Below are 18,447 nucleotides of genomic sequence, written 5' to 3' on the forward strand. Positions count from 1 at the left end.
AGTAAATAGTGAGACAAGTGATCTGGAGATATGGTTAGAAAAAAGTCATGACTTCTTGTGACTGGCGTTTGGTGTGACTTTGGCATTATGGTGGAGAACTCAGTGTTTAGAATCCAATAAGTGACAGATTTCTCACCCAGCCCTACCACTTTCTGGCTGTATAAGCTTTAACATGTTTCTTTTTTTTTTTTTTTTTTTTTTTGAGACGGAGTCTTGCTCTGCCGCCGGGGCTGGAGTGCAGTGGCCGGATGTCAGCTCACTGCAAGCTCCGCCTCCCGGGTTCCCGCCATTCTCCTGCCTCAGGCTCTGGAGTAGCTGGGACTACAGGCGCCCGCCACCTTGCCCGGCTAGATTTTTGTATTTTTTGGTAGAGACGGGGTTTCACCATGTCAGTCAGGATGGTCTCGATCTCCTGACCTCGTGATCCGCCCGTCTCGGCCTCCCAAAGTGCTGGGATTACAGGCTTGAGCCACCGCGCCCGGCCTAACATGTTTCTTAATTTATCCAAGCCTCCATTTCTCTATTTTGTCATCTGTAGAAAGCAGCTCTATCAAAGAGGATTATGAGAATGAAATGCACACACACACACACACACGCACACATTTAGGGCAGTACCTTGCTAAGCCAATGCTCAGTAAACAGGACTACCACAATCATGATAATTACGGAGAGAAACAAGGAAACTAGAAAAGTTGAACATTAGAATGGTAGCTTTTATTCTGCTAAATTTATTATCTGAATCATCTTTTCAATTCTAGACTCTTCCTTTGGCTCTGCAGTTGGGTGTCCTTTGCAAGATGTCACCCTCTACTTACTAGATGTTTACAGGAACTCTGAGGCCTAGGGCCTTGTGTTTAGCACCAGATCAGAGCAAGGCATTGCTAAACCTCATGATACCTGGTCATGAATTCTCTCCCTTCCATCCGTAGCCAGTCTGTCCTTGTCTTGTGTAACAGGTTCTCACATAAACAGTCAAACTTTGGTCTTAATAGGCTAACTACATCAGGACCATAATAAGTCATTAATAGATTAGTAGTTTTATAGGACAAGAGACAATAGCAATAAATGAAAATTTATATTAAAATATGTTGCTTCTTTATGAAAACTATGGTATACCTAGAATCCTTTGAACTCTTTTCTCAGGACTAAGAATGAATTGACCTGAGTTCTTACCTTGTCCAACATGGGCTCTATTAAATAGACCCATAAGGAGTAAAAATAAAGACTAGCCCTCAACAACGATAAATTGAGCACCTAGTTTGTGCCAGGCACGAAAATGAGAAAAAACAAATTTGCCACTTTCAGAGTAATGTTCATCAAATATACTGAGTATATAATTACAAACAGATAATTTCTGTGAAGATAGGGAATATGGTTCTATGAATGCATTTTTTTAAATCCTGCTATAGACCAGGGAAGGCTTTGCTGAAGAATTGATTAAGATCTGAAAGAGGAAGAGTATGAGCTAACTTGGCAAAGAGGTGTGGAGAGAGGTGTTCAGTGTGTACAGAGGTCCTGTGGCAGGAGAGAGTAAGACGTTGAGAGAGTAGAGTTGGAGGAACTCTAAGAAGGCCACTATTTTTGAAGCCCAGAGAGTGAAGTGGAGCATGGCGTAAGCAAGGCTGGGAACGGTAGCAGAAGCTTCACCTTTCAGAAGTCCAGTCTCTGAACATGAGACAGAGGAATTATCTGGGAGAAGCCAACTGGACTCTAGGGATATTTCAACTTTGACCTTGGTCCTAACAACCCTGTACAGCAGCTTCATTTTATTTGTCAACCAAGCTGAGGCCCTATTAGAGTCAATTCCCTAATTAAGAGACCACATAGCCTCAACTCTTGGCTTCCGGGTTCTAACACTCATTACTAACATGGACAGCAGCTTCCTTTTAATTCAGTGGGATTCTGCCAGGCAGGCTTCCAGGGGAGCTGTGGGGTCTAGTACAAGTTTCTCCCCTCTTGTTTCTTCAGTGGCTTTCACCCTGCCCAATACATATTTAATATGACACCATGTGTCTCTTTGTCAGTCTCCTCATATTGAGCCTAGGAATTGGCAAACACTCCATGAATATTTACACATTGGCTTTTTTTTTAAGCTCTTAAGAGAGGAATATCCCTTGGAGTCCTCTTTGGAGATTTCCAGTGTCTCATCATCAAGCAACATGTCCTTTCAGCTAATAAGATCTTTATGCTTCATAATCATTGCTTAATATCCAAAGATTAAATTTAGACCATGGAAAGAAAAAAAGACCTCAAAGCAACTCATGTCCCTAAAAGGAAAGCAAACTCATCAAACAAATATGCTGTGTTCACACAAAGATATTACTATTTTCTACCTTCTGTATCGGCAGACTTTAAGTGGGATATGAAAAGCCTCAGCTGCTTTTGAATGTGGGTACTTTACCCTGGTAAACATAGATTCCACTCTTCAACTTGGCCAATGTTTATAATACTCAGCCCTGCAGAAAAGCGTCCTACTTGGCTCTCCTATCCTCAATTGGCTTAGACAGGAATTGGGGAAATATGCATGTCAGTATTAGCAAAATCAGCAAGAGTGGGACAGAGGCATATGAAAGTCACCTCATAAAGGCAATGCGTATAAATCCTATCCTTGGAGAAATATGTGTTTCCTTCAGAAGGAGGAATATTCACACCAGTGTAAAACCACTTAATAAATTATCTTTTCCATTATCTTGTTTGATAAACAAAATTCTTAGAGGCTGATAGGGTTATACCCATTTATAGGCAAAGAAATAGGAACCCAGAGAGAGAAAATGACTTTCCCAAATTCTCTTAGCAAAATGGGAATAGAATCAAAACTGAATCCCAATCTCTGGGCCCCATTTTGTTACAATCACAATATTTTTCACAATATTATCTCGAACTTTACCCATCGAGATGAGGTTCCTGGTCTCCCAATTCTCTCAAAGATGATTTTAAGCCAGGAAAACTGCTAATTTTTAATGCTTTTTGCTTTCTTTGTTTAATAATATGTATTCATTATAGAGATTTGGGGAAAATGAAATGACCAATAATCTCACTACTGTCTAATTTTGCTGTCTATACATTGGATTTGCATCACAGTTTTAACTTAATGCTAGCTAATTCAACAATGTGGGTTCAGGGAAAAATAAAAGAAATTTAAAGAGCCAAAAACAATTTAAAACTCCTGATTTACCCAAGAATCTTTCTTCTTTTTTTTTTTTTTTTTTTTCAACTTTCCTAAGGAAAGAAGTTCAGGTTCCTAATCCACTGTTTTTTGCATTAGGACATTCCTTTTATTGATATTATTTTTAATACAAATCATACATTAATACAAGTTATTTTTTGGTAAATTATTTTAGCAATAAACAATTCACCTCTTACTCTGCTAAAAGGTTAGAACAGGGGTTGGCAAACTATGCTCCCAGACCAAATCTATCCCGAAGTGTTTTTGTAAGTAAAGTTTTGCTGGAACACAGTCACACTCTTTCAGTTACATATTCTCTGTGGCTGCTTTCCTGCTGCAACTGCAAAGTTGAATAGTTGTGACAAAGGCCCAAAAGGCTGAAAATATTTGCTATGTTGTCCTTATGGAAGCTCGCCTAGGTTAGGATATGGACTCTCACAGTTTTCTATTCATTTATATATCAGGCATATTCACAGACTATTTTATTTTGTATATAGTTGGGATTATACCATATGCATTTTTCTTTTTAAAACAATCTTATTTCCACAGGCTTTGGGGAACAGCTGATATTTGGTTACATGAGTAAGGTCTTTAATGGTGATTTATGACATTTTGGTGCACCCATCTCCTAAGCGCTATACACTGAACCCAATTTGTCGTCTTTTATCCCTCACCTCCTTCCCACCCTTTCCCCCTGAGTCCCCAAAGTCCATTGTGTCATTCTTATGCCTTTGCATCCTCACAGCTTAGCTTCCACTTATAAGTGGGAACATACAACGCCAAGAACCTTCCTTCTATTCAATCTAGGACATATAGAGACATAATTTCCCTCTCCCTTTCCTGTTTTTACTGCTTAGTAGTTATCACTGCCTAATATACTGTGTATTATACTCATTTACCTTGTTTGTTGACTGTTCCCTACTAGAATATAGGCTCCATGGATCAGGGAGGTTTGGGGTCTGCTTTGGTCGCTACTGTATCTCTTGCACCCAGAAGAGTACTGTCAGGGTGTAGATTGGAAACACTTGTAGAATAAATGAAGAAATAAATGAGTGAAAATGGGCCCTTCTCTCTCTTTCTCTCTCTCTCTCTCTCTCTCTCTCTCTCTCTCTCTCTCTCTCTCTCTCTCTCTCTCTCTGTGTGTGTGTGTGTGTGTGTGTGTGTGTGGTGTGTGTGTGTGTGTGTGTGTAATGTATGTGGGTCATGGTCAGACTGTATATACTTTGTACCTAAGTTTCCTTACCCAAGATAATACACATGTTAAGTATGGAACGTATCCTAAGTTTTTGTTTTATTTTTCAATATAGGGTCTCGCTGTGTTACCCAGGCTGGAGTGCAGTGGCACGATTACCACTCACTGCAGCTTCAAGCTCCCAGGCTCAATCAATCCTCCTGCCTCAGCCTCCCCAGTAGCTGGGACTACAGGTGCATGCCACCACACCTGGCTAATTTTTGGTATGTTTGGTAGAGATAGGGTTTCACCACGTTGCCCAGGCTGGTCTGAAATTCCCAGGCTCAAATGATCCACCCCCCTTGGCCTCCCAACTTGTTAGGATTACAGGCGTGAGCCACCATGCCTGGCCCTAAGATTTTTTCCTGCCTGAAATACAACTTCATTAAAAGAAAATGTGGAAATAGTACTGATCATTGAAATCAAAAGAAAAACCATTCGTAAACCCACCCTGATAGAACTATCACTAATGTTTTGGTGTCTTCCCATTTAGCTCATCATTTTCAGAGTATAAGTTTTAAATGACATCATCATACTATCATTAGAATTTTGTGCACTATGGTTTTTACAGACTTGGGAATTTCACTGCAAAAACAACGTAAGGAGATATATAAAAATTCATCTAATCACTTCCTTATTCTGTATATTTATTTAAGTTGTCAATATTTTTCTAATATCACACTGGACTTTTGTTTTCATAAAAAGCTTTTTCTAAACTTGGGATTAGGAAATGATATTTGAATGGCCCCCATGCTACCTCTTATCATCCTGCCATGACCCTCTCCATTCCCTCATCCTACCGCTGATGAACCATTTATGGCTCTGGCTTCTCATTTGTTTGAAGTGGATCCCTTAAGGAGTGACCTCCTGGTGTCTTCAATTATTATTTTAAATGATGCCTCAGGCCACTGCCTGGCACAGCGGTGCCCTCACCTTCCCCTCTTCTGCCTTCCAAGCATGGAGCTCAGCTGCCAAGCTGGCTATGCCCCCTCCTGTCCTCAGAGCTGCCTCCAGAGTCCCAGCAGAGAGCCAGATTAACCCCTTTTGTTAGCAGATGTAATTTGCCTGGGCTCAGCATTAATAAGAAATGCCGTAAGCAGTCAGGTCAAGAAGAACAGATCTGTCAAGCCCCAGGGTTAATTTAATAGCAATCTGTTGGCTGTCGGGGTTGTATATTAGCCATGAATTCAATGCTCTGTTTTGCTTTTGCCATCTAGTTATTTGGGACAACAGGGACATAATTTGGATAGAGAGCTCTAAAGGATTAAAAAAAAAGAAAATTGACTGTCAAAATGCATCATTCCATTTTCAAGATTATACGTGGAGCCACGCGTTGCTCATCTTCTTTCTCCTTCCCTCCCAACATGAAGGGCAAAATTACATATGCTGAAAACATGGATTGCCCTTTACAGCCGTGCAGGGGAAAATGCCCGGGTTTCTAGAGGATACAGTTGTCGAATATCCTCTCCCATCATCCCCATAAGTCATTTAACTTTTAGCAACTAGACTTCTCTCAAATGTTTCTAGAACTCACCAAATCCTCCAACACGTAAAAATCCAAACAATCCCTTGTCAGGATTTTGTCCCAAATTCTGCTTCAAAAAAACCAAAATCTTAGAGCACATAAAAATTCTGGTTCTGGAAAATTCAATCACCAAAGTGGTAGATAAATTAAGAGAGTACAAGCCTAAAGCCAGAAGAGATGGGGCTGCCCTCTCAGATTAGCTGGGGGTCTTTTCAAGAGAACCAAAATTGTCACATTTTGGCCAGCTTTGTGAGGCCATTCCTCAAAGGAGGCAGAGGGGCATGGTGAGAAAGAACCCAGGCTCCGGAGTCAGACAAGCTTGGGTTCAAATCCCAGCTCTGCCCACTGTGTCACATAACCTCAAGTAATGTTATCTGAGTTCCCTCGGCTGTAAAATGGAGCTGTTAATAGTTCTGCCCTCATAAGGCTGAGACGAGGGACAAGGGGGACAACACATGGAAAGTGTTAGCACAGGGCAGACCTGGCCCCTGATCCGCATTAGCTACTGGCCATATCTTTCTCTTAATTTCAGAGTGATTAAAAAGAGGGATAATCGTGGTTTCTTCCTGGAACCCCTCCCTTTGAGTCAAACTAAACAAGCCCTCTACTCAAAAAGGAAGACTGAGACCTGCCGGGGGTAGGAAGCCAAAGGCTTGGGGATGAGGGCTGGAAGGTGGGTAGGCTTGGAAGGTCCAGTGAGAGAAGGAAAGATCCAGAGATGGCAGCTCTAGGCAGATATCGTGGGCACAGCCCCACTGGTGTCCTTGATGGCGGAGGATGTTCCTGGTTTCATAGACATGTTTAGGCACTTTGTTTTTGCACATTCTGACTTTGGGGCTTTATTTTTAGGTGGGAAAAAATAACTGTAGCTGTAGCACCTCCCCCTCCCACACAGCGAAGATCCCTTCCAGTTCAGCTTGTTTTTAGAGCTATACTGGTAGAGGTTGAGAAAGCTGACACCAGATTTTCTTTCTCTATTTTGAGAAAAGAGAAACATGTTCACTGGCACCGTGGGGTATCAAGGCTCACTCTGGAGGATGAGGAAATCTAACAGCAGCTGAACACTAACCTCTGTTTACCCAACGCCATGTCATGGCCATAAAGCCCAGGGCATGGGTCAGTGGCTGAGAGAGCACCAGAGCTGCAGCCTAGAGCCTCCTCCTGAGGGGCACAGGCTCTTGCTCCAAAGCATGTGGTGCTAACTGCAATCATATTTATAACTCTGGCAGAAGTTGAGTTGAAAGGTAGTATTTTGTGAAGCCAGGAGACCCACATGCCCTGGAGACCCAAGTAATATTTGCATCTGGGTTTGGTGGGAGAAATTGTAGTAACATGTTAGCTCAGTCTCAAGCCAATTTTAGAAAGAACCCAACAGGGTTTATAAGAGATAATAAACAGGAAAGAGGCACAACCAAATACAAAGCCATTGTTGCAACAAATTGCATGTTGAAATGTTGTAGCAGGAGCATAGGTGATGTTTGATCATAGATGATTACTTTGTTAGTGCTAGCGGGACTAAAAATATCAGTGAATTTTCATGTACCACAACTAAACTCCAAGGAGGGGACTATGCTACTAGGTTAATGAAAAACATGCAAGACTTTCATCCATCTCAGTCTAATGGGGCAGTTATATCAAGTTATTGCTTGTTGATTCAATACATTGTTGTCCAAAATGTGATGCATAAACTCCTGGTACACTCATTTGCAACTATTTTGTATATTATATAAAATATATATAATATATATACACATAAATGCAATATATAATATATTAATATATTGATTTTTATGCATATTAAAGTGTAGCTACCTTATTAAACCCATGATTTTATGAATATTGGGTTACTGTTTAGATAAAGCTAAGTAAAGAAAACAGTGAATCAATTTAAAGTTGGTCTGAAAGAAAAATGTCAAGTAAAATATACTACCTGATGATGCACAGATAGGGCAAAAATCACAAAGGTGGCTCACAAGTGGGAAAAATCTAGGAAAAGTGGGAGTCCTGTTGGTCAGCTTCCCTGTGTAACAGCATCCACATCACAAGGCTCATTCTTTGCAGGATGTTGCTGGGTCCTCAGACAGTGCCTTGGCCCATCTGTGTCCTGATCCCCCAAGCTCTGAGTGGAGGTGTGAAGAGATCTGTACAAACCCACTCCTTCACTCATGCCAGACATCCTGCAGAAGGGGTTTGTTTTCACTGAGTCACCTTCATAAATAAAAGAGTAAATGTTTCATTCCAATATACAAGGATATGGTCTTTAAAAAACAGAGGTATAATTCTTGATCAGAAAGGGAAATACTGAGAAGAAAAAACCCAGATGATAAAACTAAGGATATTTTCCATGGGACCCTAAACATTTCCAACTAGATGGCTTCTTTCTGATACTTAAAAACTCCCTTACAAGCTGAAAAGCAGATCACAACTTACAGAGACTAGAAGTCTTATATATCATACATGAGAGAGATTTTGCATAGTTATGAAAGAGCACAGACTTTGCACCTGAGATGAAATCCTAGTGTTGTCATTTAGCCATGTGACTTGAGGCAAGTTACTTTATGCACTTAGAGCATCCGTTTCCACCCCTGAAAAAATGAGGATAAGGAAAATGCTGATTATATGGAGTTCTTGTAAGGATTAAATGAGATAAAGTACATGATATGCTTTGCACAGTGAATGGCCTATAGCTAGTGCTAAATTATTGGTGGCAGCTATTATTATTATCATCAACATATTATAAAGAAGGGCTTAGGGATTTCATGAAAGAGAGTGTGCACTCCATTATTATAGATATCACTTACCAGCCCAAGAATCCAGTTAAGGAATCAGACAAAATGAATTATTTGGTTATAATAGGACTAGTACCTTAATCATTATTATAAAATGAGAAGCAAAATCTTTGCAACTTGGTACATTTTAGCCTGATTGCACAAGCAGTTAACTTTAGTCATGAGTGGATGTCTTTTACATGTTTTTGGAGGATAAAACACAAATGAGGAGTCAAGAGACCAAGTTCTAATGCTGCCTCTGACTACTGGGTAACCCTGAGCTGTTAAAGTTCCTGAGGCTCATCTGCCTGGGACAAGTTTATGATGAGGATCCACCATGTGCATAGCAAATCTTGACATATTACGCTAATGTAAGATGGTGCCATTGCTAATTCTTCCCTTTCCCAAGTTCCTGCCTCCTTCTCCTGGTTTCTTCCTTGACTCGTCTGTGCCAGATATCGTGGACATTAAGCCAGCCAACATGGAGGAGCTCACGGAGGTGATCACAGCAGCCGAGTTCCACCCCCATCATTGCAACACCTTCGTGTACAGCAGCAGCAAAGGGACAATCCGGCTGTGTGACATGCGGGCATCTGCCCTGTGTGACAGGCACACCAAATGTGAGTAGCAGCTGAAGGGAGGCGGGGGGACATGGCCACTGGCTCCAACATGCAGGGGGAGGGCCTGGAAGCTTATGATCTCCCTTTCTACACCAGACACACTAGGAGTAAAGAAACTACAAGTGGGAGCCAGCTCCGTATTTTATATTTCAGTAAAGATGAACATTCACGTTCGATTCCAAAATATCCAGAGATGAAAATAAATAAGACATGACCTTCATCAGAAAAGGGTTTAAATAACAGTGTGATGTGATCCAAATTATGTGTTAAGGAAATCAAGCTTGCTGCCATGGGGAGAATGACTTTGAGGAATAGCAGGGAGAACAGTTAGGAGACTGTTGAATGGTGACCTGGACAAAGAGGTGAGTGGAAATTGAGAGGGTAGATGGGTTCTGGACACATCTTTTTTTTTTTTTTAATCTATGTAACCTGCACAGTACTGCACAGATCTTGGCAATAAAGTTAACAGGACTTGCTGAACTGCGTGGGAGGCTGAGAACATAAAAGGCATCTAGAACAGCAGCTGGGGGAAGGAACTGGTGGCTTCTTGGAGAGATTGTGACTATAGGATGCCAGAGCCACATCATAACGACCATGGTTTTTAAAACCCGAATTTTCTTCATCAGAGTCAGTGAACGGCCATAATAGTAACCAGAGAAGTAATATGATCAGAATTAGTTGTTAGGGAAATTGTTCAGACAGAAGGCAGAAGGATAAAGGTTAAATTCTGGCTGAGAGAATAAAGAAACAAGGAGACAGTTTAGGAAGCCACTATAATATAGATAAGCACTTCTTAACAGTACACCATTGAATCTTGTGCTACCTAGTTTCTTGTTTGGGGGAAGGAGCTGTCCTGTACATTGTAGGATGTTTAGCAGCATCTGTGGCCTTACCCACTAGATGCCAATAACACAAGCCCAGTTATGATAACCAAAAATGTCTCCAGACATTGTGAAATACCCTCTTGGTGAAAACATTACTCCTGGTTGAGAACCGCTGATCTAAACTACAATTCATTCAGTCACAGATACAGCATGATATTCTTGTATCTACAATGTATTTGTTACAATAAAGAACTCTGAGTGGTACAGTGGAAAGGTAAGACTTATTTCCCATGCTCAAGGAATTTAAAATTTGGCTAATGAGGCAAAATGCACCCAAGAAGCATTTCAGGAACAATGTATAAGGCAGTTCAGTTTTAATACTCAAGTGAATGGTGGAGATAATTATGGGTTAGGCCATTCAGAGGGGGTTTAGACGTTCGAAACAGACTTCACAGGGAAAGCAGAGGCTGAGTAGATGAGTGTTGAAGTACAAGTAGGATTTGGTTAGGTGGGAAACAGAAAGAAGAGTATTGTTGGCAGCAAGCACAGAATGGGCAAAATTCTGAAGTTACTAAAGTAATGGAACTTTTGAAGAGTGTTAAATAAAAAGTGTCAGGCTTGGGGGAAAGGGGAATCTGGGGTTAATGAGGTTAAATAGGGATGATGGTTTATATCAGGTTGATCCTTGAAGATCAGATTCCAAAGTTTATGCTGTCATGTATTCATGCATTCAGTGAGTACTTATTTTATACCCAGAGTCTGGTTCCCATAGTATCCAGTCCTTCTTAAGCTGCTCTACCAAACACAGTTGTGGTGGGGCCAAGCCATGAGCCCTGCTGCCATGGAAGGAGGGCACAGAGAGGAATCCTGTTCCCTCTGTGTGCTCTGGGTTGGCCCAACCTACCAGCAAAGGTAAACCAGCACATGCCTGGCAGAGACCGGCGACCCTGGGGGAGGTGCTGACAACAACAGACTTTCTTTGAAGCCTTACTTTTCTTTCTAAAATTTCATGTGAGTTTTACATTTCACCCCCATATAATATCTATTTTCACTTTAATTTAATAATTACATTTCTACCCCCACTCTCAAATTTCAAAGTTGATGTTTCTAAAAGATGTAACATTTATCATATGGCTTCCTGTACTTTCTAGTATACCCCATATCCTCCCCTCTTCCTAACCCGCAAGGGTTATATACAGGTACCTCAGTTGGAGAAGCACAGTTTCTAGTATGTGGGAAGTAATTTGAGATCATTTAGCTAGATAGCAGATTTAATAATAATTGTGTTTTATGGAAGTTTAACACAGTGGTCATGTGAAGAAAAGTATGAAAGTTAGAAGGTTTTGCTTTAGTCTCAATGCGAGGATAGTTTGGAACCTAGATAAAGAGTGGTGGCTATAGAAATCCAAAGAAAGAGGAGGGGGAAAATGAACATTTTCTTTTAAAATAACTATGGGTGTCATAAATGACGTTAGTGACATTAAAGGTTGGCATTCATCATACGTGGATGTGATATGAATTATTCAGTGTCATTCCCCTCTAGATGGTAAACTCCTTGAGGATGAGACCTGAATCTGAGTTAATCACATTGTATGACCCCCTGACACATAAGCAGAGGTCAGGACATATTTAATAAATGTGTGCCTGAGGGTAGACATAAATAACAAGTGGGAATGGGGATGGATGGAAAGTCTCTAACTCCCTCCCAGAGAGTGAAAGGTTGGGATTCAGTGTGGGACATGCTGCGGGTGAGGTGACATGAGCTGTCTAAGGAGGCAGAGCCTCTCTGGTGAGTGAAGGCAGACCTGGGCTTTCTGGGCCACCAACCCAGGGAGGAGGCCAGGGATGGCACAGGAAGCCCTGGCATCCCCATAGCCCAGTGTGACTGACACTAGCCTCGGCTTTGGAGTCAGACAGATGCATGTGCGTTCTGGATATTGGGGAATCAACTGACTGGGAAGCTTGATGAACCCTGAACACAAGATAGAAAAAGGGCAAGGCCTTAGAAGCTTTCAAAACTAGAATGGTAAATAAGTAAGCGATACTAGGCTTAATACCTGGATGATGAAATAAACTGCACACACAAAAAAACCCATGACACACATTTACCTATGTAATAAACCTGCACATGAACCTCTGAACTTGAAAGAAAAAAAAAAAAAAAACTTGAGTGATTTAGAGCAGATGCTTTGGAATCAGAACTCGGCTCTGACACTCAGTACCTGCATGACCTCAAGCAAGTTATTTAATTCTTTTGAGCCCCAGATTCCTCATTTGAAAGTATAAATATTAAGGACAGCGTCATAGGGCAGGTTGTTCACAAGAACTAAGTTTCATGTGTGTGAGATCCTAGCCCTCTGCCAGGCACAAAGGAGTCAATAAATGATGGCAGCAGTTATCACAGCTATTCACCCTGGATTCTCCCGGTTCCAGGGAGATGGCCTGCAGACGTAAGATGTTCGAAACCCCAACCCTCTTGCCAGATATAGGAGGCCTCATTATTCATTTATTTAATCAATATTTGTTAATCACATACTTTATGTCAGGTACTGCATCAGACTCTGGAGACACAAGGGTGAGCAAAAACAGACCTGGTTTCCTCCCTCTTAGAGCTCACTGTCTGTATTAGGGTTCTCCAGACAAACAGAACCAGTAGGGTGTGTGTGTGTAAGTAAAAAGATTTATCATAAGGAATTAGATCAGATGGTTATGAAGGCTGACAAGTCCCAAGCTCTGCAGCCATGAAGCTGAAGACCCACGAGAGCTGATGGTGGTGTTCTAGTCTAAAAGCCATCAGAGACCGGCGTGGTGGCTTACACCGGTAATCCCAGCACTTTGGGAGGCTGAAGCGGGCGGATCACCTGAGGTCGGGAGTTTGAGAGCAGCCTGGGCAATGTGGTGAAACCCCGTCTCTACTAAAAATACAAATATTAACCAGGTGTGGTGGTGCACACCTGTAATCCCAGTTACTCGGGAGGCTGAGGCAGAAGCATCACTTGAACCTGGGAGGCATAGGTTGCAGTGAGCTGAGATTGCCCCACTGCACCCCAGCCTCAGCAATAGAGCAAGACTGTATCTCAAAAAAAATAAATAAAGCCCTCAGGCTGAAGACCCAGGAAAAATCAGTGTTTCAGTTCAAGTCCAGAAGCAAGGGGAGAAAAAAACAATGTTCCAGCTTGAAGGCAGTCAGGCAGAGGAGTTCTCTGTCCCTTGCAGGAGGGTCAGCGTTTTTATTCTCTTCAGGCCTTCAGCTGATGAAATGAGGCCCATCGACAGTAGGCAGTACAATCTCCTTTACTCAGTTTATTAATGTAAATGTTAAACTATTCCAAAAACACCTTTACAGAAACACCCAGAATTTCTAGCCACATATCTGGGCACCTCATGGCCCAGTCAAGCTGATACATAACATTAACCACACTGTCTAAGGAGAGAAGATGTGTTAGTTAGAGAATAGAAACAAATATAGTATCACAACTGCAATACATGTATAAGAGAGAGGCATGTGCTGGTACAAGTAGGGGTGATGAGGACTCTACAAGGGAGTGGCTGCTGAGCTGAGACTTAAGGATGGAGAATTGGATGGGGAGAGCCCAGGAAAGAATCATATAGTCATACAGAAGCACGAAGCCGGTCAAGCCACACACCCAGGGAGCCCCAGAACTGCTTCTCCCTCCAGCCTCAGCCCCACACAGCCCCAGATAAGCAAAGCCCTGGTGACCGTCCTGAAGGAGGTGGAGGAGCCAGCTACTGGCCTTCAGGCCTCTGCCCAGCCCTGTCCTCCCACTCCCTATTCCAACACCAACAGAGTTCTGAATTGCAAGCTGCCAGCCTACTAATCTAATTAAGACGCAAATGAAATTCATTTTCCCGACTCCTCCAAAGTACCAACCTTCTTCAGCGCACATCTCCCTTTGTTCAGCTGCTGTGGCTACGGGCCCTAGCTCCTGCCAGCTGGGAGAACAAGTTCAATCTGACCCCTAGCCTGACATTTCATATTGATTTTTTCCATCCTCCTCAAACGGCAGCCTGCAGTCGACCGCAGTTCAGCTGAGGTGTGCGATCAGAATTGAGACAGTTCATCAGAGTTCAAAATGAAAAGCAACACTGGCTTTCGGACATGAGCGCTGAGAAGGAGGGTATTTAATAACCATCAGCATTTAATCAAACTGCCGAGGAGAACCGTGTTATCAGAGCTGCATTTATTAATTTCCATATGTCCCTCACTCTGCATACTCAGCAGGGGTTGGAAGGGATGATTCTTTTTCTCCCTCGCCTATTTTTTTCTACCACTTCTGGCGGTAGTGACAAGGGTTGTGTTTGCAGTTTAGATGCCTGAAACAATAGGGTGCTGATGGTGGCAGCACTTAGCTAGAGTGGATTATGCTTTTCCCTTTCCATGCATGAGTATCGGGATCTGGGTGAAGAAACTGGCCAGGTGTAATGGACACCAACCTGGGGAATGAAAGGAATTAAGCCTGAACTCCTTTCCAATGTTCCCCATAAATCTGGTCTCTGCTAACCTCTCCAGGCTCAGCTCCCTGTAGCCTGGCCACACTGGCTTGCTTCCTGCACCTCCATACATCCAGCCCTTTCCCACCTCTGGGCCTTTGCACATGCTCTTCTGCCTGGAATGCTCTCCCACCACACACCCTACCTGTCTGGCCTGTACTGACTTTTTAAGTTTCTGAGAAAATGTCACTACCTAAGAGTTAACTTCTCTGTCCACCCCATCTGCACCTACCATCTCTCGATCTCATCACTCTATTTTATGTCTTTATTCTTTCATAGCCTCCATTATAGTTGTTTGCTTTACTTAGCCTCTGTCTTGCTGACTGGAATACAATCTTTATGAAGACAGGGACTTTATCTCAGTAATTACTGAATTTGTACAATATTTATATAGCACCTGGTGGGACTTCATAGAACATCTGTGGTGGAAAGGCAGGCAGATAGGAAAAGACAAGTGTGAAAAGGCACATTAGTTTACCAGGGCTGCTGCAACAAAGTACCGTGGACTGCACTGCTTAAACAATTCAACTATTTTTTCAAAGTTCTGGAGGCTGGAAGCCCAAGATGAAGTGTTGGCAGGGTTGGTTTCTTCTGAGGGCTGTGAAGGAAGGATAAATTCCACACTGCTCTCCTGGGCTTGAAGATGGCTGTCTTCTCCCTGTGTCTTTACATCACCTTCCATCTGTGTCTGTGTCCAAAATTCCTCTTCTTATGAGGACGCCAGTTCTATTAGATCAAGGCCCACTCTGATGACCTTATTTTAAGTACCTGTTGAAAGACTCTATCTCCAAATCCAGTTATATTTTGCAGTACTGGGAGTTAGGACTTCAATATATGAATGGGGTGGCGGCGGAGAGACACAACTCAGCCTGTAATAGAAGGAAAGACATAAAAGTCATCAAGAACACAAGCCCTGGAGCCAGCAGTTCCAGACATTGTTTCCGGGCCTCATTGCCGCCAGATGCCTGGGCAGGTGCTGATGTTGACACCTTCCTCCAGGAGGTAAGAGTGCAAAGAGGTCATGGGCACAGGGCTCTTGCACAGTCCCTGACACATTTGAAGCATACAATGGGCATGACTTTTATTAAAGGTAGGAGAGAAACTAGATAAAGGACCAAAGGTCCAGGATGATAGAAACCTGTGCATTGGGTCTCGACAGTTTTACCAGACAGGGTTGTCCATGTGTGTTAGGACAGTGATGCCTGGAGGCTTTCATATGGTGCTAGGCACGTTCTTTCTGAACAAAGAGGAGTTTAATTGATTTTAGAGGCATTGAGGTACCTGATTCCTATTGAAAAACCAGTCTTGAAGGGAGAGGTTCCCCAATAAGTAGGGTGCAGTTTAGCAGCATAAAAGCAGGTGAAATCCTCAAGTGGGACTGGCAATAGAAAAAGGGATACCTTGAAAGGTCTCAGAGACTTGACTTGCCAAAGACCTGGGGACACAAAGGTGTAGCAAGTGGAGAAATGCTTATGAATGTTAAAGCTGCATGCGAAATGACAATCTCGCCATGAATGCAGCAAGGGCAGGATGAGTATATGTGGGCAAAGACAAGCAGAGGCTGTATGAAAGGGATGAGGTCAGGGGCCATGAAATGTGGGCATTTTTCTTATTTTCTAGATTCCCTCCAAGGTTGTTGTTTTACTTCTGTAACTTGAAGAAAGTTGATGAATGACCAAAGAGCCCCACTGGGCACCTTACCTCCAGGGTGGAGACAGCAGAAAACATCAAAACTCCCTGCACATCCCAGCAGCCCCTGTCATAGGTACTGGGATGAGACAAGGCAGTGAGGAGCCTAGCATGATGTTCCCTGTAAGCACAGCCCAGGATATTTTTGTTTTGTTTCTTCCCTCTATCAAACCAAGCTGACAGTAGTGAGTTAATTCAGGGACTGGGTCAAAACAGAGGAGGAAAATCAACATAGTTGAGCAGCCATTATCAGCTTGTATCCATGGCCTAACTGACGATCTTGAACAGGTTACCTAACCTCTGTGCTGCCACTTACTCACCTATAAAATATGGGTAGTGGAAGTACTTACCTTATAGGGTGCTTGTGAGGATTAAATAACACCCATGGAGCCTTAGAATGATGCCTGGCGCATAGTATAAGCATCATGTTATGGTTGGAGTGAAGGTATTATCTTGCTTCCCTACCACATGTGTCTTTTAAGAGTGGGAGCAGGAAGAGCAGCAGCAATCACAAAACTAGTAATGTCAACAGCCTGATTCACAGCTAACTTCCATGACATTTTACTGTGTCCAGGAAGTAAGCCAAGTATGCCTGCATGAGCTCATTTAATCTTCATAACAACCCTATGAGGTACATACTGCCATTATTCACATCGTAGAGATGAGGCAAGTAGCTTAAAGGGGGAAAGATACACTTACGGCCACTAAGGAGCAAGTGGTGAAGTTAAGGTTTCAGCCAGAGCACTTGTAGCTCTTCAAGAAAACACCAAAAACCACTTATTCAACTAAGATTGGTTAAACACTTGCTGGTTTCTGCCTTTAGGGAGCATACCTTCTTGTGGGGCAGGATGAGAGAGAACATATAAATGTACAAATAAACAAGGTCATTTCAGACATGATGAAAAAAAAAAGCTGTAAGAAAATTAGCAGGGTCAGGAAGTAGTGGTATGTGGCAAAGCCTTTGAATTGAGACCTGTTATCAGAGGGATCCAAAGAGAAAGCCAACATCTAAGTGTGAAGGCCCTAAGAGAGGAGCAACCTTGTGTGTTCAAAGAATAGAAAAAAAGATCAGTGGATGAATACAAGTAGGCTAGGGACAGTGCAGAAAGTGAGGCCACGGCCAGGCATGGTGGCTCATGCCTGTGATCCCAGCACTTTGGGAGGCTGAGGCAGGTGGATTGCTTGAGGCCAGGAGTTCCAAGCCAGCCTGGCCAACATAGTGAAACCCCATCTCTACTGAAAATATAAAAATTATCTGGGTGTGTTGGCACACACCTGTAATCCCAGCTACTCAGGAAGCTGAGGTAGGAGAATCGCTTGAACCTGGGAGGCATAGGTTGCAGTGAGCCAAGATTGTGCCACTGCACTCCAGCCTGGGCGACAGAGAGAGACAGAGAGGAGAGAGAGACAGAGGAGAGAGAGACAGAGGAAAGAGAGAGAAAAGAAAGGAAAGAAAGAAAGGAGGGAAAGGAAAAGAAAAGGGGAGGGTCCGTGGCCACCATGGGAAAAGGAAAGTGAGGCCAGAGAGGTAGGCTGGGGCCAGATCATGGAGAGCTTTATGGGCCAGAGCAGAGCACTTGGATTTCACTGTAAGTGAGATGGGAAGCCATGAGATGGTGCTAAGAAGGAAGTGAATACTGTTTATGACCTTAAAGGAGTTCTCAGACAAGAGGTGCCAGGCCTGCAAAGCAGAGAGACCATTTAGAGGTTGTTGCCACAGTCTGGCGGAGACATGATAATGGCTCTGACCAGGGTGGGCACAGTGAAGTGGTGGTAAGTGGGCAGATTCAGGATCCCCTTAGGAGGTGAGGCCAAGAGGACTTGCTGAGAGATTGGCAGTGAAGAGGTGATGGAAAAGGGAAAATCTAAGATAACTCATAGGTTTGGTGCTTGAGCAACTGTATGGTACCATATACTGAAATGAGGAGACTGGGGAAGGAACAGTTTTGGCATGGAAAGACCAAGCATTCTCTTTTGGATGTGTCCAGATTGGAGATGTCTGTGATTCATCCAATTAGAGAAGTCTGGCAGACAATTAGATAACATGAGTCTGGAAGTCTGGGGAGAGGTCTGAGCTGGAGGTATAAATTTAGGAATCATGAGCATGTCATG

General features: G+C 42.8%; 1 protein-coding gene across 8 annotated transcripts in view; it reads left to right on the forward strand.

Annotated features, from left to right (window-relative positions):
• Positions 1-18,447, forward strand: part of PPP2R2B (protein phosphatase 2 regulatory subunit Bbeta) — a 331,924-nt gene that overhangs the window by 278,231 nt on the left and 35,246 nt on the right. For all 8 annotated transcript variants that reach the window (XM_033180756.1, XM_033180754.1, XM_033180752.1 and 5 more), the window contains one exon: positions 9,146-9,310. In XM_033180756.1, coding sequence (XP_033036647.1) covers positions 9,146-9,310 — 165 coding nt within the window. The remainder of the gene's footprint in view (positions 1-9,145; positions 9,311-18,447) is intronic.

Source organism: Trachypithecus francoisi, unplaced genomic scaffold (genome assembly GCF_009764315.1).
Source record: "Trachypithecus francoisi isolate TF-2019V2 unplaced genomic scaffold, Tfra_2.0 Lachesis_group2, whole genome shotgun sequence".
Lineage (NCBI taxonomy): Eukaryota > Metazoa > Chordata > Mammalia > Primates > Cercopithecidae > Trachypithecus > Trachypithecus francoisi.